This window comes from Fimicolochytrium jonesii (assembly GCF_025526975.1).
Source record: "Fimicolochytrium jonesii strain JEL569 chromosome Unknown EV422scaffold_16, whole genome shotgun sequence".
NCBI lineage: Eukaryota > Fungi > Chytridiomycota > Chytridiomycetes > Spizellomycetales > Powellomycetaceae > Fimicolochytrium > Fimicolochytrium jonesii.
In genome coordinates this window covers 334,152-357,482 of record NW_026515683.1, presented here as the reverse complement: position 1 = coordinate 357,482, position 23,331 = coordinate 334,152, and the positions used below count along the sequence as shown (strand labels likewise).

Sequence of the window (23,331 nt, the reverse complement as noted above, 5' to 3'; positions counted from 1 at the left end):
TTCCAGACCACTGGTTCGCCTTGAAGGCGCACGGTGTAGGCAAGCGTGGAGCGGCCGTCTCAAAAAAAACTCTAAACCGGCGTGAGGAACCTTACCTCTTTTATGAAGGCCAGCTTCAACGACGAGCGAAAGTGGTCTTTTCTGGCGTTCAGGGAGTTTTTCAGAGTCTTTTTTCAACTCCGCCAGTGAAAAGCCTCATGTCGGGCGTGAGCAATATAACGGAGGTGTGCGAGGTTTGCATGGATGGGCCTTGACGCCTTCTCGTGCGAGGGGAACTTATCCGAGTAACAAGGCCGCCATAAGGGGTAGAGTAACAAGTTCACGATGATCGGCTTCATTTTACCCAGAGTCCCAGAGTCCCAGACGGAACGCGCTTCAGGCCATGATTCACAGATGTACGGTAATGAAGAACGAATATAATTAATTTTCGGGATTGCCCCCAGCTCCAATGTGCGAGAAGACCTTTGGGGCATTTGGAAGTTACGAACTGACCTATGAGATCAGCGACGGCATCAACCAGCCGAGTGATTGAGATTGATGGGGGGACGTTCGACTGCATCTTCATTCAATCATCCGTATTCTCTACGTGATCTATATGTATTCTCTGTAGGTGAGTCCTCAGTCCAGTCCCGTGGTTCCGAGAACGCGTCCGAGGCATCATTGCGGGAACTGGAACTCGGGACGGGGGAGATTTGCACTGTCAAAAGTCACTGTCATTCTGGGGGCGATTTTATCGCCCCGCAAATTCAGACTCAAGTTGTGGAGAGCCGGAGACGAGGCATATAGATAAGCCTGGCAGACGAGCCCTCCTCTCTCTCCATGGGCCCTCCCCCCGTGTGGCGTCAATCCAACACACGCAAATGTTAGGTATGGATCTGGATTTGGACGTACGGAGGATTATGGGTTCCATCAAAGCTTAGGCTCGGACCTCCCGGTGATACCGACACCATCTAACAGTCAAGCAGTCACCAAGCGTCACATCGCATTATTGGTAGCTTTGCCCCCCGTCTGGCTCGCGCCTCAATTCTTGAGGAAAGAGATGGCATTAATTCAGCTCCAATAGACTCCCTACTCTTCGATGACTGCTGACGGATGGCATCGGAGCCAGGCCTATGTGGGTGGTTGGGGGAATGCGAATAGCGCGGATGCTGCTCTCCGTCGGAGTAACAAAAGAAAAGCTGCCCCCGAAATCGGTAGGAAAGAAAAAGCCGTGCCTTGAGTATATAAAGGGCATCGTCTGAAAGTCGCACGGCTAACATTGGCAATCCACCTGTCCAATTCATTCCGGTCTCCCTTCTTCGATTGTGACATCGGGATTACCTGGCGTATTGAATCCCTTCCACGAGGCTCCCTCTTAAGCCCTCTTCCTTCAAGCCCAAGGGAACTGCTCATGTCGGCACCCACGAACGAGTTCAATAGCAAGATGAATCACCGAGCAAAGCACGGACGACGCTTTGCTATCGATCTCCCGCGTCCATGTCCGCTCTCGCCATGCCCCATGCTGAGCCCCGGCGTTTACTCAGTACTAGCAGAGCAAGTGAGTCCAATGAAACCCCCGACATCCGACTTTACTTGCTTCGATGGCAGATTCGGGTTCCCTCCCACGCCTCCTGCTGAGGCACCTCGTTGCCTCAAGAAGAAACGTGTCAGCTTTAGGGACACTGTCGAAGTACGGCACACGCACAGCGCCGAGGATTATGGTAGGAGTTACAGCTTTATTTTCAAAACGGCAGCACGAGGGCACAATATTTTCATCAAGAACAATGGTATCTCACACCATTCTCTTGACCTTCCCCTTCCTTCCAGATCGGTCAACAATCGAAGTCGCGCCTCTCAGTCGCACCGATATCATCGACGTGATCGTCATGCGCGCTGAAATGCTACAACAAACGGCAGATCTTTGCCGACAGCGCGAACGCCTCGAAATGACGGGGCCACCAAGTTACTTTCCCTCTCCTCCACCGGCCGCATCAAGACCTCGCTGCAACAGCTACGGTCCCCGGTCTCCGCAATTCGAACAGAACTGCTTCTGGGATGGGGCCGCGCCAATCCCTATTTCTCCGACCCCCATCGGCTTCCACGCCGAGGACTACTTCGCAGCTGGTCGGGACCAACCTTCACAGCGAGACGGGCCTCAGCCGATGGACATGTGCTACCTGTAGCACGATGGCCACCATCGCTTGCCTACGTCTGGGCCGGTCATGGCACCAAGAAACAAGCAGATGGGCCTCTACAGCATCCACGTCGCGGTTACATGAAGAAACATTATGAATGAGCTCACGCACTCTACCCTACCAGAGCCGCTAGCTGTGCAAACATTAGCTCTCGGGGTTGAGAAACTTTTAGCACCTTCCCTGATATCTTCGTTTTACTCATTAGAGACCAACAACGTATCCTTCACTCAATGCTTGATTGCGCATCCCCAGTTGTTTGGTACCCATGCATCTTCGTAGTATACCCTCGTACTGTATACCCGTTGGCCTCGCTTAGACTGCTAACCTTCATTTTGTTCAACGTATTGCGCGAACTGGCAGTTTGCATAACTTTGAGTTGCACATTCAGTCCATATATCTTTACGAAAAAAACAACGTTTTTACGGTCTTTGGCCGTCAAATGCCGAGACAACATTTCCTTGCCATCATCGCCATCTGATTTTTTAGACCCTGTCATTATTGAAGACTTGACCTATCAACCTATGCGTATCCGACTGAAGGACATGAAGTGATCGCACGGGAAAACAACCGAGAAAAATACTATCAGTTTCAAAAAAAAGGATCGTTCGTCCGTACACCTAGAGTAATCCAATCCTGATCGTAAAAATCGCTCGTTCTCCTCACTGATCCCACTGGTCTTGGTGATGGGGATTATACTCATTAAACTGGGGCTGATATTGTCCAGGCTGTTGCGACGACTGCCGGTTCCGGTTAGGCGGCACTTGCGAGCTCACTCTACGTGAGAACTCGTCGACGACTTGTTCATACTCTTGCGGGTGAGGCGCGGCGGAAAGTCTTCGGCTGTAGTCGGGCCCATTGTTGGAAGGAGCATAGTGTGCGGCGGCCTGGTATCCCCCTGCATCTTCAGCGTAACTATCTGTTGGTGTCAGGGGAGCGTTAGGGTGGCGGGGCTTTGGCATGTATTGCGCGTTTGACCAGTTACCGTCGCTAGGTCCACCTTGCGCTGCGCCGCCACCAGCGGGGCCTAACCAGGAAGGTCGCATCTCGGGACCGTCGTCCATGAATACGTTGGGGGATTGCGGAATGTGCGAATGCCTCTGCGACTGTGGTTGAGGCATGTGGACGCTCTCACCCTGGTAGGGCTGGTAACTTCCTTGCGGCTGACTGTGCTTCGAGATGGACGAAGCCCGTGTGTGCTGTGGTCTGCCGTCGTATTGCGGGGGTTGATTTAGCTCAACTGGTGGGTGCGGATTCTGATACTGGAATCCTGCATCCTGGCCCCCATACTGGTGCGCATCGGCGTCCGGATACATTGCCTGAGGATTGGGCATAACTCCTCCCGTGGCCGACGTGGGCGAAATAAGGGCGGTCTTCTCGATGTTTCCGGCGCCGTCGCTCGCCGGTGTTGCGACGGTCCATTTGATTTGCCCGATTTCCATGTCATCAACGACCTTCCCTTTGCCTTTTGTCTTAACTTTGGCGCGATCTTCTGCTTCTTTAGATTTCCCGGTCTTGAACACCTTTTTGCTCGGGGCGCCCTTCGGTTTGCCTGCCTCTCGGTCTGCCAATCTATTGGCGGCACTGATGAACACGGGAATGGTAAGCGCCCCGGCCGATCCGAAGATAAAGAACGTGAACCAAAAGGCGTCGAAACCAGTCAACACGCCATCGCAGACGCCCATCTCGAGGTCGACGGTGTCTTTAGCGATTTTGTCGCAGCGGATTGGATTCATATTGACATCAAGGGCATCAGGCAGCAGTGCCTTGATTGCCGCTTTCAACGGAGGGATTCCGTTCGTGACGTTGGTGCGCACGTCGTCGAAGAATTGAGTCAGGGTGGTGTTCATACTATTGAAAGCATTTGGGACCGCGTTGGAAGCGGTCTGGATCTCGGCCGACTTGGTAGGCATGCTGGTGCTCTTCAAGCTCTGCATGGTGCTGATGAGATCGATGGCCAAATTAACATCGCCTTGGATTGCAACGTATTTGCTTCGCACGCTCTGCATATCAGCCTGCAGGTACGGAAGAATTAGCGCTCTGTCGTTCACGTCCGTCGCATCAGAGTCGAGGTCCGGGTCGTTCAATGTGCTCGGCAGACTGGAGACGACATTATCTAGGTTGGTTTTCAGGTTGGTCATGGACGTCTTGAGTGCCAGAATGTAATTGCTTGGATTATCATATGAGCTGACTTGAGTGCTAAGGCCCGTGGCGAAAGCTTGGGCCAGACGAGGATCCTTGATGGATCCAATCATTTCTCTGAAGCAAAACATCAGACCCCCACCAAGTAGACATCATTCGCAGATACGCGACTTACTTGTAACTGATGGCTTTCGTAGCCGCACTGAAATCTTGTTCATCAACCACCTGTTCGAACGTGGTGGTGAGATCCGCAATGTCGAATTGCGGAACAGCAGCAGCAATGATATCCAAGAACGGTTTCTGAGCAAAACAGCTGTCGCGGGCCACCATTGCCTTCGCATAGTAGTTGCCCGCATCGGCATCGACAGTTGCAAGAATCGAGACGATGGGAGCCGTTCCGTTGTCACTACGATCGAACATGAGGGTGCATGCTGTGCGAGCAATGATAGAATCGGTCAGAAGAATTCAGGGGAACTTGAAGTCGTCCACATGGTACTCACTCTCCCCCAGTATAACAGTGAAGATGAACAGAAAAAGCGTCGCGATCAACGCCAGAAGCGTGTACGGAATAGAACCGCAGAGGCAGCAGCGCACCATGCCCGGTTTCTTTGCGCCAACACCACTGAGGACAAAGAGGAGGATGACTCCAGGCAAGGAGAATAGAACGGCGCTGAAAAGCATTCTGATGGAAGAGGAGGTAGACAGTCAGACGAGATTTGCATGTGAAAACTTGCTAAAGCGCTCAGCAAACCTGTAGAGCTCATATTTGGTAGAATATGAGGTGTAACTTTGCATGTCGCTGTGAGTATCGCCGATGGTCGTATTGAGGTCCAGGATGGTCGTTGTGAGATTGCCTCGTTCGCCATTCACCTGTGTTGTGAGGTCCCTTGTCACAGCTAAAAGTTGTGAGTACTACGATCTCCAAGGCACGTTGGGAAGCTAGTAGTCACTTACTGTCAATTCCATCGCTCTCGCGAGCCGTCACTGTGCCGTTCAGATCACCCGCTGCCGCCTGAGTGGCAGCAGCGATAGCCGTGAGATCCAGCCCCGAGCTGACTTCATTTTGCAATGTAGCATGGAGGTCTGACAAGCCGTCAACATGTTGACGAGGAGTTTCGACGCTCGCCGGATCTGGCAGCAGAGGAGGCAGGGGCCCTCTCCATTTGTAAATGTAGGAATTGCCATTCGCCAACGTGATTGGTTGATAGGTGGTCAGCATGTGCGCCGCAGCGTTGTTGGTAGTCAGGCCACTCTGAATCTTTGCCACGGACCCAGTGCTGGGCGCTGCTACGGCGACTTTGGCATTGGTGAGAATTCCCGAAAGCGTGACCAGCTCGTCGACTTTCTGTCCCATCGTCTGACATGCGCCCACCATTGTATCGACTTTAGTCTGAATGGGGGGTAATTTGTCTTTGCTGATCCATTTGTCCAGTGCGCTTTTTAACTGCGTGATGGTGTCAACCTGAATGGTATCCAGGGTGGTATTCACGGCCCCACTTATGTTCCCAATCGTGAGCTGAACGTCAACGAAGCTGTTGTCGACCGTCTCCGAAAGAATATAAACGGAACGACCGAAGAAATGGGCGCCGGAGATTCCACCTGCTATGGCCGCCCTATGTGAAGAAAGGTTTAAGTTCCTCCACGAATGGCATCCGGCAACCAGGATGCGGCAAAGAGCATTGATCTGAACATACATCCATGCCAAGGTGACTAAGGCTAGACCAAAAGCCGCAATGAACTTTTGTCCACCGCTGTAAGGGTCTTTTTGACTGCGTCCCAAGCGCTTCCGCCGACAGCAGCAAATACAACAGCAGCTGCAGCACGTCGACAGGAAGGTGATGAGGATCGCGGCCAAGAAAATCGCCAAGGGCTAGAAAGAAGATCCGGCTGTGAGTTGTAGCAACAAAACATCTGCTTGCGGAACATTTTCCTACTGACTATAAAGTAGGATTTCGTCGCTGCTTGATCCCAATGCATGACAATCGCCTGGCCCCCAGCGGGAGCGTACGGATCAGTTGAATCCTCCAGGGTGATATTGGGTAACGGGAGCTTTTTCCCATTGCGCAAGTTTATCCGTGTCAATCGCGCAAGGTTCGTCCAAATGAAGAGACCATATCCGGGCCTGGATAACTCGCTGTAGTAATCACTGCTGTTGGCATACGGTTCTAGGGTGTTGATTCCCTCAAATGCTCGACGCCGAATGCGATGTTCAGCCGCATCCGCGTTGGCGACATGAGGCTGGTCACCATAGAGCTCTGCAGCCACCTTGTCTGGAGCGTGCATGAAAGAATTTAGGCCTCTATCTCATTGTGCCTTTCCTTAATCTCTTGCCAGGAAATGCCCCGCTCTACTTACGTGGATCCAGCATTGCGTTGCTGCTAGCTGGACTCGATATTGCAAGAACGACCCAAAGGGCGATTGCCGCAATGCTCGTGGGTAGTATTCGCATGATAGGCGAATATCTGAGCACTGGACGCAATGATTGGTGGCGGGGGTGGATATCCCAATGCAGCCTGCGTGCTATCACACTTGCGTCTAATGGTTTGGTGAGGGTATACTGATGAGACTTGGTGGAAAAGATTGGTTGAGCGTGAAACACTCTTTATATGCACTTTGTGAGCATATGTCACAAGCTCTTTGCCACCAGGCTAGCGTCCTTCGAATACGACCCTAAATTTAGAAGGATTCTGCTATTGACACTTGTTTGCTTTACATCTTGGCGCAAGTTAAGTTGGCGGAACTACCCGAAGCCGATTTCGACAGCGCGTCCGCTTTGCCGTCATCAACCGAGATTCATCCATATAAACATCGCCTCTGCTTCATCGCTGTAACCTACATCAAACGCAAACAACCAAACCATCGGGGGTATCTAAGCAGATGCCTAGCTACGGGGCCCACTCTATCATAGGCGATATGAACTCATCCAAAAATGTCACAATAAAAAGGCGAAAAGAAAAGCCTAGAAGAGCTTCCGCGCCACTTTGGCTCCAGGCACGCCCCCCATTTCGAAATCGTGATCTGAAATGGTAACTGTTGAGTATCAAGGACAACAGTGAAAACAAGCCCTGCAACAATCTCACCGGGAAAGTCGGGTGCTTTTCGCTTGATGCCTGGTCTTGCAGCGGCTTCAGGGTCGTCCGGCGCAACAGCTTTTTGTTGGGCGCCAGCCCCACCAACGTCTCGGGGTAGTTTGTTTGGTGGCGTTGGCCGAGGATGGTTGCGAAAGTAGAAGTGCTTCAACGCCTGATTGAATCAGAAGCTCAGCAAATCTAGAACTGTAGAACGAAAACAAGGCGCACGACAAAAAGAGGCCACGGACATACCTGCTCCGTGGTGGGTCTTTTGAGCGGATCGTACACCAACAGGTTCTCCAGAAACGTTAGAGCATCAGGTGATGCGGCAGTGAACGTCGCCCGTAAGGGATTCTTCGGCATCGCTTTGAATTCGTGATAGTCCGGAAGCTGAGTCATGCCCTGCTCATTGCCATATTGATTAATCAAATGACTCCATTTCCGGCCTAAGATCACTTGCAGCACACCCTTACCGGCCACTCTGACTCAGTCGGCGTCCCTAGGGCGTGGAAAATGACCTGGAGCTGCGCAATGTCGGATTCGGCCGCCATGAAGGGCACCCGCAACATGAGCTCTGCAAAAATACAGCCCACAGCCCACATGTCGATGGCGTAACCATAATGCTTAGCTCCAAGGAGAAGCTCCGGGGACCTGTACCACCTGTCAAGGATGGAAAACATAAGCCTTCCGTCCAAGCATCTGCATCCACGTCGGCAGTACCATGCTCACCTTGTCACCACCATCGAAGTCATTGCCCGGTGCGGATTTCCATAATCACGGGCCATACCGAAATCGGCTAGTTTGAGCTGCCCGTCACTGGCCAGCAGTAAATTGTTTGGCTTCAAATCCTGGAGACACGAGACACTGATGAGCATATGAACGCTGGCGAAAGTTGACGTTTCCATTGCCAATGCACTTACCCGATGGAGAATGAAGTTGTTGTGACAATGATATAGACCTCGGAGAGTCATCAACATCCAGCTTTTGATATCGCCGGCGCTGAGGGTCACCGCCTTGTTCTTGATGATCATTTCCAAGTCGGCGTCCAGGTACTCGAGAACAAGATTGAGATTCATCTTGTGAGAATACACGTCTATCAGCTGGGGGGAGGAGGGATAGTGAGTGCGTGATATGCAACATCAAGGAGCCTTTGCCCTGGCCAAAACGCACCTCGATAACGTTTGGATGTTTCAGCTCCTGCAATGCTTTGACTTCCCGGATGGCGGACATGTCCAGTCCATCTTTGAAAAGACCGGCCTTTATCTTTTTAATGGCTATCCTCCGTTTGCCTTCCGCTGGTGTATTTCAGCGCGTCAGTCCATGGGTTCATGTGCCCGGCGCACGGTCATGGTGGAGATCATGCTGCCCACCTTGCACGCCCACTTTCTTGTCCCGCAACAAGTGGTCTCTTTCACCTGTATCATCGCCTTCCAAATCTTTCTCGACTGCTGCTGGTTCCGCTGGAATGGCCCAGCCAAGATAGACCACTGCATAGGTTCCTTCTCCTACTTTCTTGTCTTTCACGAAGTGTGACCATTGTGAGCTGGAGGTGGTTGAACGATGAGTCCTCGCGGGCACTGTTATCGTCGCCATGTCTGCCTCGCGAATTCAGTTCGTTTTGCGAAAGAAAGCGTTATCCAGCGCTCGTTTGAAATGAAAAGCAGCTCTTCCGGGAGATGGCCTTGGGAAAAACTACAGTGCGGAGACGCGCTTGGTGCGCTTGGGGGCAGGCTTGGGGGAGCAGGCTGGGAGGTTGTTGCTCAGCAGTTCGTACACACATATTCGTGGTGTCCCTCTACTATCCTGCCTGCTGCTGTGGCTGTTGCGCACCATAGGATCTCCTACTAGTAGTGTTCCCTCTCAGCGATCGCCTACCCGACTGTGCTTCCGGAGTTTCGCCACCACCATGTCCAATACCGCCGGCAACAGCACCCCGGCAAGTGGGTCTGCTTCGGCGACTAAGCTTCCGCCGACTCCGCCTTTGACCGACCATGATATTAAACAGCTTCAGGAAACTACCGCGCTAGGTGAGGCTTTTGGAGAAGGAGATGGGAACAGCGGGAGTCTCGTTAATCCATTTCATGTGACTAATTAGGCAGATACTCTGCCAACGTACTCCAGCGGTACCTTGTATGTAAACTCCCGGATCCTTTGGCATTCACGCGGGCGTTTTGAAGCGCACTCTCTAACGAAAGACCCCGTGTAGGAACCTCACAGTTTGTCGAATTTCACCGTTGCGGATGTAAGTGTTTACTTTCGTAGATGTATTCGTTGCTTAGTTCACTTTGCGGACTGAAAAGTCAAAGGAGTGAGGGGAAGGAACGCGGGGACGGGATCGAGGGCAAAACCGTTGACTAACTGACGGCTCAAAGTTGAAGGCGCTTGTCCGCTTCTTGAAGGACGAAAAGCATATGCACTGGCTTGCAGTGTCGGGGGCAAAAGCGGACGTAGTGCAGCGCGTGCGGTCTGCACTTTGGCCATCTTTGTCACCAGCGGCGAGTGGCTCGGTGACTCCAACACCACGAAGGTAGGTAGAGATACCTAAATCAGAATTCATGTCGCTTTCATGGCTGATCGCCTATGGGATTTGTAGTTACCCTCATGTAGCCACAGGACTACCAAATGGCCCCCCATTATATCTGCCGCCAACCTACGGAGTAACAGAGGCTTTGCCCGCGGACCTTACCAATGCTTGGTACGCGATCGGTGGAGGATGTGTCCTCCGACGAAGTAATCGCTCACCGATACACTTTTCACAGGAAGCATTTACCCGCCTCGCATCTTATTCATTACAAGTTGGAATTACCCTGCTTTGCCCGGCGGTTCGCCTTTCGCTCCGATGATTGGAAGGGAAATCCGGTTCTGGCGGACTGCCAACTATCGCTGACGCAGCCTGCCATCAACGAGGATGATTGTCGCTTTCATCTATATTTATTCAACCAGTCAACGTATGCTTTTATCAACGATCAGAGTTGGAAAAACGGCCTCCATCCTGCGATCAACGGCCTTCCCTTGGCACCTCCAATGGTTTGTACCACGAGTAGGAGGTCATTTACGATAGTCAGCAAGCATCCTTACCGAGACACCGCGGTTTGCTTAGCAAAGGGGTTCGGAGACCGATCCTTTTCTAGACATCACCACCCAGATCAAAAGTCTCATAAAAATAGGGACCGGGAAACCGTCAGTGCCCGTCCACGTCAACCTCACCATTCCGTCATACTGCCGGAGTGGCGTATTAGCCATGCTTTGTCTCCGACGGCTTCCTATAGAAACGGTAGGTGCATCTCTATCTTCTGACGATGCTCAGTGATGACGCTGATGGTAATGTTCTCACTTCCTCCAGGCCGTGTGTAGAGTATACGAGCAAACGTTACGACAGTACGGTATGTCGGCTAGTCTGTCAAATTGGAGTACGGCATGATCTCACAACCTCTTCCAGGTTACAAGGACATTCCACAACCTCCTCCACCCACCACGCCACTTCCGGATGGGTATCAGGCATTCACCGCGACGGGGATCCCGGCATTAGCAGACGCACAGAAACTCTTCCAGGACGAGATAATATCAAAGCACGGTCAGGATACGGCAAAGAAAGGCAATTCGCAAGATGATGACATCGAGATGGGCAACCAGATAGTCTCCTTCCAGTGCCCCTTGACTCTGATGCGGATAAATATCCCGAGCAAGAGCCACTTGTGTCATCACATGCAATGCTTCGATTGCGAGGTCCGTAACTGCCTTTGGGATGTTGTCAAACATCGCGTCACTTACAAGGACTCTTAACTGCTACAGTCATTCCTGTCTTTCAACAATGCTCCTAATAGCAAATGGAAGTGCCCCATCTGCGCCAGACGCGTAGATGCGAAGGTACGTTGACGTACATACCCTCATTGCCGTGTCCACCGTGCTTACCTCTTTCTTTGCCATAGGATCTGAGGATCGATGTAATATTCTCAAAACTCCTCTCCAAATACCCTGACGCAGATCGCTGCGTCATTTTACCCAGTGGAGAGTCAATATCCTACCAAGAAGCCTCACATACCGCGAAATCAACACCTAAAGGATCATCATCCCCATCAGCATCGACATCAGCACTACCAAACGATCCATCCTCACGAAAACGAAAGCATTCCGAAACAGATGACGGGGTAATCGACCTGGAGGACGACGACATTGCACTCGTTCACCGGGCTAAACGTGCAACGTCGTCGGCCCGGTCGACTCCGTCTTTACCGGCTTGGAGCGGGACTGTCATCGACCTGGATTAAGCCACCAGGCATCACCAACCCTCCTCCCACTGCACATGTATATACCACTCACGACGCCCCAATTGAGGCTCACATGGACACACACGCCATTGCGCCCCTTCCACAATTGTTTATACTTTTCCCTTGCACCTGCGAGTGCTTAAGGAGAGCCCTAGCACCGTCATAATACTGTAGACTAGTCCTTCTGGTTAGATATAGAGTACCAGGCCCATGTCTAATTTGACTATGCACAATTGACGGGGAGACGGGCCGGCACGACGTTGTGACGAATATTTACAGAAGGGTCGGTCCAATCGCCCAGTATTTAATGTGCGACGTGTTCCTAGGAACGACATCCGCTCTTACTCCACCTTGCCAATACGATTCAACATGCTGTTCCTCATCCTATAAAACTCCGCCACATCCTCCTGCACATTCCCAGCCGGCACGTGTGTCGACGGCGCAGCATGATGCTTCTGCATCGCCGGCAATAATGGCGGCGGGGATGCCAATGGATTATGTCCCGCGTGACCGACAGGCAGTAATTGCGGTGGAGTTCGCAGAATCGCCGACGCGGTTGCAGACAGTTTCGGCGAGGGTGCGCGGCGGTAGGATGGGTATGGTGCGGCGGTGATATCGGAAGCGGATGTGGAGGCGTGGTGGCTGCGTTGTTTGGGCAGCTGGCGGGGATCATACGCTGCTGACGGGGTTGGTGTGGATGAGGACCCGGTGCTGAAGTCTCTGTGCATGCGATAGGGTGGGTTGGGGTCGTTCAGGGTTGAGGCGGACATGCCGGTTGTGGTGGTGTCTGTGGAAGAGTAACGTTGATGGTGTAATGCAGGCTGTGAGGCCCATGGCGTTTCCGCGGCGGGTGAAGCGCGGGTCCATGGAACCGTGTCTGGAAGTGGTTGGCGAGATGGGATTGTATTGGAGGCCACGCGTGGCGGTTGCGCTTGCAGATCGGATGGATAAACATACTTTGGAAGTACCTAGCGGGGAGATGTCAGACTGAAGTACACCACCGTCTTCCTGAGCGATTGATGTTGGAAGAAATATCCTTACCGGTGGGTCTCTCGGGGTCACATGTGCGTCATCCCGCGTCACAGTGTCCATCGATGCCGTTCGAGACCCCGACATACCTCCACCTCCCACGTCCTGCTGTCTCATCGACGAAGGCTGATACTGCCTCTGATCCGACAATTCGGTGAGACTCCCGTATTTGGATCCCTTTGCCAGATTAGACGACGACGCGGCAAAGGAGGAGACGGACGATGAGCGAGACCGAAGCTCAACATCATCCGGCGGCATTCTGTCTCTTTCCGGTGGCATATCTTCGGCTGTTGCTAGGTACACGTTTGCGTACCAATGCTCGAAATCACGAGTGAGTCGATGCCGTGCTTGTTCGAGCAGATGTTGCAAATGCTCGATTTCAAGCTTCAGATCTTTGAGCTGTTGATACGACTCTTTGTACCTGTCGGAGATATTTGTTGACACAAAGGCATTTATGGAAATGGAAATGATGAAGCACATTATCGTTCTGCCTCAATGTACCTAGCTGACCTATCCACCACAGTCTTTCGCAGGTCCGCAAGTTCATCCGGGTCGGAGGCATCCTCTCCAATCTTAGACTTCATGGTTTCTGAGGAAGGGTGAGCCTATTCAACATGTGAATTCCCGGTAGATATGAAATCAAAAACAACTCACTGATCTCGGTCCTAAGCTGGTTGGCCTTCTCCCCAAGAGCTTTGGCATCGTTGTACTTGCCCTTCAGCAAGGTTTTCTGCCCCTCGATCCATTCACCTGATGGGTATCCTTGTTTGAATATCTCGAAGGCTTTGGCCTTTTCCGAAGTGAGTTGAGGCACGCTGGCTCTGAGGCGAGAGTTCAGGCCTAGTGGTCGTCCGTCAAACTGTTAGCTTAGCACATGGAAGAAGAACATGCTTTTGCTGGGGTTGGGCGTACCATTTACGGAAGCCGTTGTACTAGCAGGCTGGGATGAAATTGATGGGGCTGCGGATTCGAGGAGGCTCGGTGAGCTTTGGTGGGATGGGACAAGATCTTTGGTCTGTTATGTAGGAAGGGTGAATATTCCATTGATCCTGCCAAACGCAGAGCGTTTAACGCACCTTGAGTGGTTGGCTGCGAGGGTCCTGCCCAGATCGAAGCTTGTTGACCATTCCGACGAGCACATCTGAGGTCGAAAGGGCGATACGTCGGTATGCTTGTTTACAATCTCTTCCTCGACTCTCATCTACTTACTTATCTCATTATCCCGATGCGCTAGTAACCTCGCGAGACGCTGAACCTCGTTTGTATCCACAGTAGAGTCATTGGTCGGCGACAAAGCGTTCAATGCCGGTTTCCGAGACTGGTCGGTATCAGGCGACGCTGAGCCTCCGGACCTGACCATTTCCTTTACGTCAGATCAGCCAGGGGACATACATTGTTGTCTGCGGAGTGAACAGGGTGTACCTTCATGATTCGGAAAGCTTCCTGTGTCTTCCGCGAGTCTGCAAAGAGTAGCGAAGCGTCTTTCGAGTTGTCACGCAAATAGTCATTCACAGCCACTCGCAATCTATGAAGTTGCCATACGTCAATCCCTTCCGCGTTTCACCTCAATTTTCGGGTCCCTGGTGCGTACCGTTCGATTTCATAGGCTGGGAGTTCGTCACTTTGGTCCCCAGTCTCGCCTCTTGCGATCGCAAGCTCGACTTTCAAACGAGCAACCTCACGCTTCAACCTAGCAATGAGTAGATGGGGATCCAATTCCTCATTGAGGGTTGCATTGTTGGAAATCAATGCCACGCGTTGAGCGAATCGACATGTCGAGATGGATTCCTGTTTCGTCCAGCGATCAGCTCGACATTCCCCATGGTGGTTGCGTCGAACGCTAGTTCGGTACGTACATCTATGAGCACATCCTCCACCGCAACAGTCGCAACCATCGTTGTCCTACAGTTTCCACCGAGCGAATCCCGGAGCACAGTCGTCATCACTGAGTTGCGATAGGGTATGTGGGTTCGTTTGCCGAGTGCTTTCTCGTGAAGCGCGATAATGACTTGCTCGAGGTAATGCAGGGATAGATTGATGTACTTTGCCTCTTTCAGCAGGGTGCCGTTTATCCCTGTGCGGGCAACTCTCTCAGATCTGTGTGGGCGGACAACGTCAACCTCTTGAACTCTGTATCCCCATGGCTCCAAGTTGACGCTTACCCTGCGAGATCTACAAGGTGGAGCTTACTCCTGCGAATGGTAGCATCCCCCTCTCGTTTTGCCAACAACGATATGATAAAGAGACAATGACTACGTGACGATGAAGGATTGGACGGCGTCTCGGCAATCATCCTCGTCGTATCTCCGATAAAGAGCAGGTTCAGCGCCTCTTCTTCGTTCTTGGCTGGTACGCATGACAGATTTCCCAAGTGCACGTTGCCCTGTTCGTCCTCTTGTAGCGAAACCTTCCTTTTGCAACAATGCATTTAGCCACAAGGCTTTCCAATAGCTCTTAATTCCGACAGAAACGCGAGCTTACGGTAGATCCTCGAGCTTCTTCGCCTCACGGGTGCTATCCAGAAGGTCGTAGGCCAGCTCATTGTATATCTCCAGATATGAAATGCTAACCTCGTATTGGATATCATGTCTCTATTGCCGTTGATGACTGCTTAGCGCGAGTTGCAACTCTCTGCCAAAGACTTGGGTCCTTACCCACTTTCGACATCTCCTTGAATATGAATTGTAGGGTCCTCGGTATGATACCACGATCGGAGTATCGTTCCGCGCCTCCCGTGATGGTGAATGTTTTACCGGATCCCGTCTGACAGACGATAGTACACCTATGAGCCAAGGTTCCGCTGCTTCGTATCGACGGCCCATATCGAACATACCTGCCCGTACGCGAAGATGGTGCCATTATAGCCATCCATAGCGCTGTGACGCGAGTTTGATAAGTAAACGCTGGCCACGCAACGCCACCTTGACCATCACCCATACCTCAACGCTACAGGCTTGGCGACCACATCGAACACCTCCTCCTGGGTCGCGCCCATATCAAACACTCGGTCAAACTGGAAGTCATAAGCTTCTCTCTGGTTGTTGACCATCCCAGCGGCCTCATCTTTAGGTATGAGGAACCCGATGCGCGGCTTTTCCGTTTCTGACGAATTGCAGACATATCGGTTTGGATCAATTCGAAGCTTGCTATTTGGCCTTGCTGGACGGACCCGAGCGTATATTTGGATTGTGGACGGCTGTGGCCGACTTGGCTGCGTTCCGGTTGGCGGACCCACAGACGGAGCCTGCACTGCCTCTGGTCCTTCCTCCTCTGCCATGACTGGAACCAATGCCAGCGATTGGAACGGCTTTCGGGGTTCGTTACAACCACCTATTTTCCTGAAGCCGCTGTCTATCTTCTCTCCCCGTTGTAATAGTGTACCGTGCAGGACGAAGTGCTGCAAGCATCACCTGAAGTTGGTGGGAATCTTGCCCCGTTTCGACGCGCCGGACGGACTTACGAAAGCTCATCGATCTCAAACATCAACGTCACCAGCAGGTCGTCGCTGGTTTGCTCCCAGCAAAAAGCTCCCACACTCACCGCACAGAGCACCTATCAGACACTACACACACAAACATGTCTGCCCAACAACCGATAACGACCCGGCTGGCTACCTATGTGTCCAGCAAGGAGTTCCGCCAATACCTCATGAGGTACGTTTCGCTTTCCGAGGACTGAACTTCCGCGCTAATGGGAGCGGGACAAAGGCGGACGGCCGTTGCGAGGTATCGCACTGGACGGAAGGCAGGTCAAGGAAAGAGAGGAGCGTTGTGCTCAGACGTTATAGGACTTGCCGGCGCTAGTGCCTGGAGTTGTCTGCATACAATTGTTCTGCCGGGCTTTCGTGCATTGCGATTCAAGCTGGTCATCGACTAACCGCGACTTTTTCTTTTCCTTTTCCAGCACTGTACGTTTCTTGTTTGCTCGAAGTTAGTATATACCTAATATGGAGTCTGACGAACCTTACCGTTCATTTACATTAGCACTTCTGGGGTCCCGTCGCGAACTGGGGTCTACCATTGGCTGCGATGGCTGACCTTAAACGATCGCCAGAATACATCAGTGGGAAAATGACGACAGGTTTGTGTGAAGGTAACATGCCGTCGGTATCCAGAATGGAGATACTTATTACCGATTCTCTTAGCTATGACGCTCTACTCGCTAATGTTCATGCGTTTCGCGTGGATGGTGCAGCCCAGGAATATGCTCCTTTTCTCTTGCCACGCGACGAATGAAGTGTTACAGTTGACGCAAGGATACCGGTTCTTAAAATACCATCAGTAAGTACGCGTTCATTTTCGATAGAATACTTGGCATTTCCTGATGCGCTACGTCTTCCTCAGCATGGGTGGCAAGGAGGCAGCAGAGAAGGTGGCGGAAAAGGTTGCGGAGAAGGTGCCAGCGGTCGCGGCTAAGTAAAAGGTGACCTGTGCCCAAACTTTGTAGTCCATAGTGGTTAGCAGGAAGGACTGGCCCAGATAGAACCATTTCCGGGCATCGCATTTTGAGAATTGAGTAGCAAGGCCTCTAGAGAGACGGGAGACTACCTTTATCAGAATGCATTCTATTCGCTGGTTGCAATCCACATACATACAAACTGAATTCTAAACAAACTATCCTGCTCTACGCCTTACTCGCTGCGTGGCACAACGAAACTCTGATATGTAGCTCCTCCGATGCAACGCGCAATCGGAACCCAATCCCACTCTTGATTGTTGATGCACATCTCTTCTTTGACATTGACCGAACAGACTCCACCTCGGAAGCAACGGATAGCAGCTTCCCCCCTGGGCAACCATGGCAAATTCGATGCCTCCTCAGCATGCGCCAAATGTTGTGAATGTAGGTGCAATGATGGTGCCCTGTTTGGGCACTAACCCCCGGCTCATTCCGATTTGGACTTCAACTGCCTATCCGCCTTTAACAGCCTATCCAGCCCGAACAGCCTCATTTGTGGCTTCGTAAAGAGCTCAACAGGGAAGAAGCTCCCAAGCCAGATTGTCACCGATCGTGCTCCCAACCAGATCTGCGCAGGCCTCGCATTCTTGCTCCACAGCTGATACCACCTTCCTCTTCCCGTAATCTGCACAAATGCTTTCTCCGCATACACCTCGGTGCGCATCCCCGTATCGACAACGTTCCTCTTGGCAGCAATGACTTGCTGCACAACGCCCGCAAAAAGACTGCCCGGAGGAGAGATGATATTGTAACCGGACTGCGAGGTGATGTTGCTCCCGACGCCTCCAGTAACAATCGTCATGACTTTGATCCCCAGCGGGCCAACTTCGAGTCGGAGGGTGTTCGAGTACGCGTGAAGTGCCGCTTTCGATGCGTTGTATGCGGCACCGAAAATGAATGGGATGTATCCGGCGACGGAACCGACATGGACAATGGTGCCCTGTGCCGTAAGGAGAAGGTGCTGGAAAGCCGTGTTCATTCGAATAGTACCCCACAGGTTTGTTTCAAACATAGCCTTCGCTCCGTCGATATCGACATCCAAAGCCGGGCTCGCAAACGGCTGACCGGCGTTGTTGATCAGGTAGTCGAGCCCCTTTCCGTTCGTTCGGGTGGTCACTTCAGCCAGGACTGCTGCCACGGAATCCGCCTTTGTGACGTCCAGGACAAGCGTTTCGATTCCCGAGGCTGCCAAATCTTTCATTGCCTCGAGCCTGCGCGCGGTGGCAAACACGCGGTAGCCTCCCTTGTGGAAGCGCTGGGCGAGCGCATGGCCGATGCCGCCGTCTGAGCAGCCTGTGATGAGGACAGTTTGTTTCGAGGTCATCTTGCTGTGGGTTCTGGGTGACGTCGATGTTTGAAAGCCCGGCAGTTGAAGTTCTCACAGCTGCAGACGTACTGTACAACTCGATCACAGCTCCATGAATCGTGATTGCGGTCAGATTGCAGTGACGTTTGCATGGGTACGCGTTTTGGATGAGTTTGAAGCTTTGGTCCCCTTTCGTCCTCCAACTGCAATCGGAAAGTTCGAAAACTTGCAGGAATTGTTAAAAGGGTCGTCGGCATTCACGCGATCGATATTCTACTGCCGCCGACCTCCAACATCTAGTAACCACCCTGATCGAAGTATGCCAAAATGGCGCTGGTGGAGACTCCCGATCAGCCCGAAGAAAGTACTCGCCAGGAGATAATTCGGTTGAACCCGGACCTGGAGCACGCCATGGCGTCCATGATAGAAGCAAAGGACCCTCTAGACTTGGCAAACTTTGATCCAATAGAGTACATCAATATCATGTTTGCAACAGGTAAGACCTTAACTGTTACGTTCCGTTGTGGCCGGGTGCGAGAGAGTTGGAAGTGGATGTCGCCAAGGCAACAGCGCACCAAACCTTTGTCGAAACAGGAGCTGACACATGATTGTGATTCGCCGCTGGTGCATCGCTTCGAATCAATGCAGAGGAGTCATTGGGAACGGTCGAACCAGTTCTGACGAAACTGAGGAAGAGGATAGCACTAATGGATAAAGAGCTGCGGGATTTGGTGCGATCCCAGACGGATGCGGGCGATCGGGGCCAGAAAGAGCTGGAGGAGACAAAAGCGACCATCCAGGTTGGTTGCCTTTCTGCCGCATAGTCGCCCCATAGTACTGCGTTGGAACCCAAAATAATATTGCCGTCAATGCAAGGCGTTATGCAATAGCATCAAGCAGATTAAGGAGCAGGCCTCCGCATCTGAGCGTATGGTGCAAGAAATAACGAACGACATCAAAGTGCTGGATCACTCCAAGCGGAACCTGACTATATCAATCACTGTGCTCCGAAGGCTTCAGATGTTGGGTGGGTTGAGCGCGCCTTTAAGGCAATGCACCTGGCCTTTGGATTGTTGATGTTGAGCATGACGTGCAGGCTCAGCGGCCGAACAACTGAGGATCATGGCGGGTCGCAAACAGTACATGGAAGCGGCGCAACTCGTACAGGTGCGGCAAGGAATTGCAGGGCACACGTCTGATGGCCTTCCCGCTGAGGATTCACGTGTGGTGCGAACGAATACAGGTCATCAATCAGCTGGTAGCGCATTTCAAGAGTTACAAGAATGTAGTGCAGATTGCCACGTTGCTGGACAATGTCAGCCATTTGCAACAAGACTTGCGCAAGCAGATCTTTCGTGACTTTGAGGGAGGGTATGTGTGGGGCGACGCAGGCTCCCGTGCAACATTGTACAAGTTTGAGACTGACGACATTGGGCGGTCAGGTTTGTCGGCGGTGCTCTGCGAAGTCAGACGGCTCTACTCAGCGACGCTTGCTTGGTGGTGAACATCCTGGAAGGCGATGCAAGGTCAGTTGGCAATGTGGTCTTCCCATGAGCTTAAACATGTCCTGACCATGTTACAGAAAAGCATTGATCGACTGGTATTGTGACATCCACCTCAAAGACTACCGGAGCATCTTTCGCATGAATCCAGAGGTGCGAAAGAATGATGAGAAACTTTGACCAAGTTAGCGCTCGGAGCTCAATTTCACTTCCAGGTTGCCGGGTTAGGGGACGTGTCGCGACGATATGCATGGCTCAAGCGCCTACTGAAAACGTTCGATGAAGAGCACGCCGTGATCTTCCCACCAGAATGGAAAGTAGCGGAAGTGCTCTGCGAGAGCTTCTGCCAGGACACGAGGCGAGACCTCGGGGAAGTCCTAGCGAAAGCAGATCAGACAATGGACGTTAAGCTGATGCTCGCGGCGCTGCAAACGACCATCGACTTTGAAGGAAAGCTGGACAAGCGGCTCGGGGTGCGAAACCTTGAAGAGGAGGGATTGCCGAGTGAGGCCTCGGCGCCTGCAAAGACGTCCAAATTCTACAAGATCATCTCGGCCGTGTTTGATCCATACCTGCGCCACTACATCGAGATGGAAGATAAGGCTTTGGCTGGTATCATTGAGCAGTACCGCATGAGGCCGGTGTTGCAAGAGGAGGAGAATGTGCTTTCGTCTAGCACGGATCTGTTCTACTTGTACCGCGAGACGCTGGTACGATGCGCGAAGTTTTCGACAAACAAGCCGTTCTTGGATCTTGTGAGGCTGTTTGCGAAGTGGTTGAAGCAGTATGCGGACCTCCTTTCCGCCAAGCTGCCGAAGTAAGGCCCCAGACACATACTTTACTCGTCTGCCGTTCATACTCACGACCTTGCTATAGAGACGAGAAGAGAGCGATCACCGAGGACGACCTCAGGACGATATGTTTGATCATCAACACTGCGGACTATTGCACCAGCACAACAACTCAGGTACACCCACACGTCACTATTCCTCTTCATTGGACAGCGGCTGACTGAAGGATTGTCATTAGCTCGAGGAAAAACTTGCGGAGAAGATCGACGAAGAGTTTCGCCCACTGGTGAACTTCAACCGTGAGAAAGATGCTTTCCTGGAGTACGCAGCGCCCCATTTTCACGCACCCTCTTTGCACGTGTGACCATCAGCTCACATTCCCGTAGTGTGTGCACCGCAGGCATCAAACTGCTAGTCCACGGCCTCGAAAATCTGCTGGAACCCGCACTGAACGCAATGGCCCGGCGTCCATGGGGCACGCTCGAAGGCGTCGGCGACCAGTCGGAGTATGTGACGATGATTGCGCATGCGCTGGCAGGAAATGTGGCCGTTATTCGACGCGCGTTTGGCGCCAATGCGAAATACTATCGGTCGTTTTGCGATAAGTTTGCAGAGTGAGTTTGAGGCGTGAACGTATTCAGTGACTGGACTTGGCCTCATGCATCTATGTTTTAGGGCGTTCTTGACACGATATTACAGCAATATTACTCGCTGCAAACCTATATCTGAAGTCGGTGCTGAACAGGTTAATAAGCCATTGGCCGTCGATCTTCACATCCGCCCTTCTCACTTTAGGACCCCACGTTTTCAGATGCTTCTCGACACCCATGCCCTGAAGACGATCTTCATCCAGGTGGCGAATATTAACTCCGATGGGGAGAAGGAGAAGACACCAGCCATGTAAGCACGTTCACCATTCCAATTCATCCAATGATGATACTAAATCGGACTTTTTTTCCGCGCTTCAGATACCTCAAGATCGTTACCAAAGCGGTCACGAAAGTGGAGCAGCTACTCAAGGTTGTGCTCCGCCCGTACCAGCCAGTGGACGGGATTGTGGAAACCTACATGCTTCTGTTCAACGACACAAGTGTCAGCAACTTCCAAAAAGTTTTGGAACTGAAGGTATGTTTGACATGCTGCTGACTGCATTGGCCTTGATGAACTCAGTTTTCACGCTGCATCATTGAATCCAGGGATTGAAACGCGCGGAGCACCAAACGGTGGTGGACGCTTTCCAAAGACGAGCGGGGTCGGGTGATCCGTCTGGTAGCAACAACGCCAACCCTCAATTCGCGAACCCCGGCACGAGTTCCTCGTTCTCGAACACCATGTCTTCGTTGAACACGTCTACGGCTGCTACGAGTGCCAAGATCGAGACGGGATTCAGGAAGTTTGTGGCCGGGATGAATATGAAGCGGGCTTAGATTTCTTTTCTTTCTAAGAAATGAATGATGCACTTTTTTTTGGACAAGGTCGATCGGTGTGTCGGGGTTTGCCCATTGTCGGATCATGTCTTATCAACGAATCTGATTCTATAATCGCTGCTTGCGGCGAATATCTACAATGCGGCTCGATGCCTTGATCACGGGCGCACACGCATGAGTAAGGAAAGCGCTCAGATGGTGCGCACAAACATTTGAGTATCCGATTTAGGATCTCCGCTTGCCGCAAACCCTCTCTTTGTGAAGAAGGACACCGCGGCGGTATCCTTCGTTGGTATCCGGACGTGAATCTCAGATCCAGCGAGCTGCGTTTCGCTTGTGTTTATGATGTGATCCAATAGCATTGTCCCTGTGCAACGGACGATCCATATAAGCACATCTCAGGCTTTATCGATCAGGGGAGAAGAGGCCTACCTAGTCCCAGCTTTTGATATGCCGGCAGGACCGCAAGGCTAACGATCTCAACCTTGTTCTTCTTCGCTTCGGCAACCGTCGACTTTGCAGTTATTATTCCTCCCACAATGATATCGTTGAACAGCGCTATGCGGTTGTCAAAGGTCAGTCGCCCCACCCTGCGTGTCATGCGGGCCACCACAAACCCCCGTCGGGCTTACCAAGCTTTGCAAAGTCCCCAACCTTCAATGCATCGTCATAAACCGCCTGCCCTAGCTCGTCACCCAACAGAACCTTATTCACTTCTTTGAGTTGCCCAATGTTGTTAGGCGTGAGGTCGTTCAGCGCTTTCCGAAAGTACTTGGAGTTTTGCTGGGCGTTGTCTGTTGGCGTAGAGTTTGCTGTGGTCATTTTTGCGAATATCGCTATCTGTATTTGAGACAGAGGTTTGTACAGTCGAGTGTCAGTTTGTGTGTGTTGGAAACAATCTCAACGACATAGACGATCAGCGAGTAACCTTCCCTGGAAGCCTAGTCTCGCGACCGACTTGTCCAGGCTCTGACTCCTGGCTGTTTGAGTTACGTACCTCAAGCGAGAAGATAACGAAGGCTGTGGTTGCGAGGTGCGATACTTAAGGAATATTCCAATTGGTAGCGCCTTTTTAGATGGAAAATGGGAAGACAGGAGAAGGACGAGTGGCGCAGCCGCCACCTTGTAGGTTGTAGGTCGTACCGTGAGTCCGTGACGCGTCCTTT

At 52.0% G+C, this 23,331-nt stretch overlaps 9 protein-coding genes across 9 annotated transcripts; 4 read left to right on the top strand and 5 right to left on the bottom strand.

Moving 5' to 3' along the window:
* Positions 1 to 1,468: 1,468 nt before the first annotated feature.
* Positions 1,469 to 2,283, top strand: EV422DRAFT_598238 (uncharacterized protein). The gene is made up of 2 exons (XM_053073638.1): positions 1,469 to 1,700; positions 1,807 to 2,283. Exons 1-2 carry the CDS (start codon positions 1,499 to 1,501, stop codon positions 2,160 to 2,162), a joined length of 558 nt encoding a protein of 185 aa, XP_052924508.1. The 5' UTR covers positions 1,469 to 1,498; the 3' UTR covers positions 2,163 to 2,283.
* Positions 2,284 to 2,779: 496 nt separating this feature from the next.
* EV422DRAFT_100742 (uncharacterized protein) lies at positions 2,780 to 7,141 on the bottom strand. The gene is made up of 8 exons (XM_053064521.1): positions 6,669 to 7,141; positions 6,252 to 6,583; positions 6,008 to 6,183; positions 5,268 to 5,926; positions 5,065 to 5,209; positions 4,814 to 4,995; positions 4,489 to 4,744; positions 2,780 to 4,430 (listed from the first exon to the last, which is right to left on the bottom strand). Exons 1-8 carry the CDS (start codon positions 6,760 to 6,762, stop codon positions 2,834 to 2,836), a joined length of 3,441 nt encoding a protein of 1,146 aa, XP_052924507.1. The 5' UTR covers positions 6,763 to 7,141; the 3' UTR covers positions 2,780 to 2,833.
* EV422DRAFT_100559 (kinase-like domain-containing protein) lies at positions 7,018 to 9,271 on the bottom strand. Its single transcript, XM_053064519.1, has 8 exons — positions 8,755 to 9,271; positions 8,555 to 8,679; positions 8,305 to 8,484; positions 8,114 to 8,232; positions 7,858 to 8,044; positions 7,637 to 7,786; positions 7,394 to 7,556; positions 7,018 to 7,331 (listed from the first exon to the last, which is right to left on the bottom strand). The coding sequence occupies exons 1-8, from the start codon at positions 8,975 to 8,977 to the stop codon at positions 7,273 to 7,275; spliced, it is 1,206 nt and encodes a 401-aa protein (XP_052924506.1). The 5' UTR covers positions 8,978 to 9,271; the 3' UTR covers positions 7,018 to 7,272.
* Positions 9,272 to 9,664: 393 nt separating this feature from the next.
* Positions 9,665 to 11,823, top strand: EV422DRAFT_100383 (MIZ/SP-RING zinc finger-domain-containing protein). Its single transcript, XM_053064518.1, has 8 exons — positions 9,665 to 9,911; positions 9,978 to 10,079; positions 10,144 to 10,411; positions 10,485 to 10,658; positions 10,728 to 10,767; positions 10,824 to 11,110; positions 11,177 to 11,251; positions 11,314 to 11,823. The coding sequence occupies exons 1-8, from the start codon at positions 9,796 to 9,798 to the stop codon at positions 11,650 to 11,652; spliced, it is 1,401 nt and encodes a 466-aa protein (XP_052924505.1). The 5' UTR covers positions 9,665 to 9,795; the 3' UTR covers positions 11,653 to 11,823.
* Positions 11,824 to 11,993: 170 nt separating this feature from the next.
* Positions 11,994 to 15,958, bottom strand: EV422DRAFT_568606 (P-loop containing nucleoside triphosphate hydrolase protein; the record flags this gene model as incomplete). Its single annotated transcript, XM_053072665.1, has 15 exons — positions 11,994 to 12,620; positions 12,694 to 13,102; positions 13,183 to 13,270; positions 13,336 to 13,521; positions 13,594 to 13,696; positions 13,758 to 13,822; positions 13,891 to 14,044; positions 14,104 to 14,206; positions 14,273 to 14,469; positions 14,538 to 14,778; positions 14,844 to 15,092; positions 15,163 to 15,272; positions 15,340 to 15,444; positions 15,515 to 15,557; positions 15,621 to 15,958. The coding sequence occupies 15 exons, from the start codon at positions 15,956 to 15,958 to the stop codon at positions 11,994 to 11,996; spliced, it is 3,018 nt and encodes a 1,005-aa protein (XP_052924504.1).
* A 299-nt stretch (positions 15,959 to 16,257) lies between these two features.
* Positions 16,258 to 17,420, top strand: EV422DRAFT_598202 (uncharacterized protein; the record flags this gene model as incomplete). Its single annotated transcript, XM_053073637.1, has 5 exons — positions 16,258 to 16,334; positions 16,543 to 16,588; positions 16,665 to 16,761; positions 16,826 to 16,961; positions 17,025 to 17,420. The coding sequence occupies 5 exons, from the start codon at positions 16,258 to 16,260 to the stop codon at positions 17,098 to 17,100; spliced, it is 432 nt and encodes a 143-aa protein (XP_052924503.1). The 3' UTR covers positions 17,101 to 17,420.
* On the bottom strand, positions 17,297 to 18,633 carry EV422DRAFT_533753 (NADPH-dependent 1-acyldihydroxyacetone phosphate reductase). Its single transcript, XM_053070620.1, has one exon. The coding sequence runs from the start codon at positions 18,461 to 18,463 to the stop codon at positions 17,567 to 17,569; it is 897 nt and encodes a 298-aa protein (XP_052924502.1). The 5' UTR covers positions 18,464 to 18,633; the 3' UTR covers positions 17,297 to 17,566.
* Positions 18,584 to 22,507, top strand: EV422DRAFT_598186 (Vps53-like protein). Its single transcript, XM_053073636.1, has 15 exons — positions 18,584 to 18,941; positions 19,094 to 19,245; positions 19,322 to 19,472; positions 19,542 to 19,612; positions 19,689 to 19,816; positions 19,888 to 19,971; positions 20,028 to 20,100; positions 20,163 to 20,764; positions 20,824 to 20,914; positions 20,977 to 21,059; positions 21,125 to 21,352; positions 21,414 to 21,483; positions 21,550 to 21,638; positions 21,707 to 21,863; positions 21,935 to 22,507. Exons 1-15 carry the CDS (start codon positions 18,773 to 18,775, stop codon positions 22,163 to 22,165), a joined length of 2,379 nt encoding a protein of 792 aa, XP_052924501.1. The 5' UTR covers positions 18,584 to 18,772; the 3' UTR covers positions 22,166 to 22,507.
* On the bottom strand, positions 22,143 to 23,284 carry EV422DRAFT_100564 (uncharacterized protein). The gene is made up of 4 exons (XM_053064520.1): positions 23,163 to 23,284; positions 22,798 to 23,005; positions 22,598 to 22,723; positions 22,143 to 22,532 (listed from the first exon to the last, which is right to left on the bottom strand). The coding sequence occupies exons 2-4, from the start codon at positions 22,985 to 22,987 to the stop codon at positions 22,357 to 22,359; spliced, it is 492 nt and encodes a 163-aa protein (XP_052924500.1). The 5' UTR covers positions 22,988 to 23,005; positions 23,163 to 23,284; the 3' UTR covers positions 22,143 to 22,356.
* Between the last annotated feature and the right edge of the window lie 47 nt (positions 23,285 to 23,331).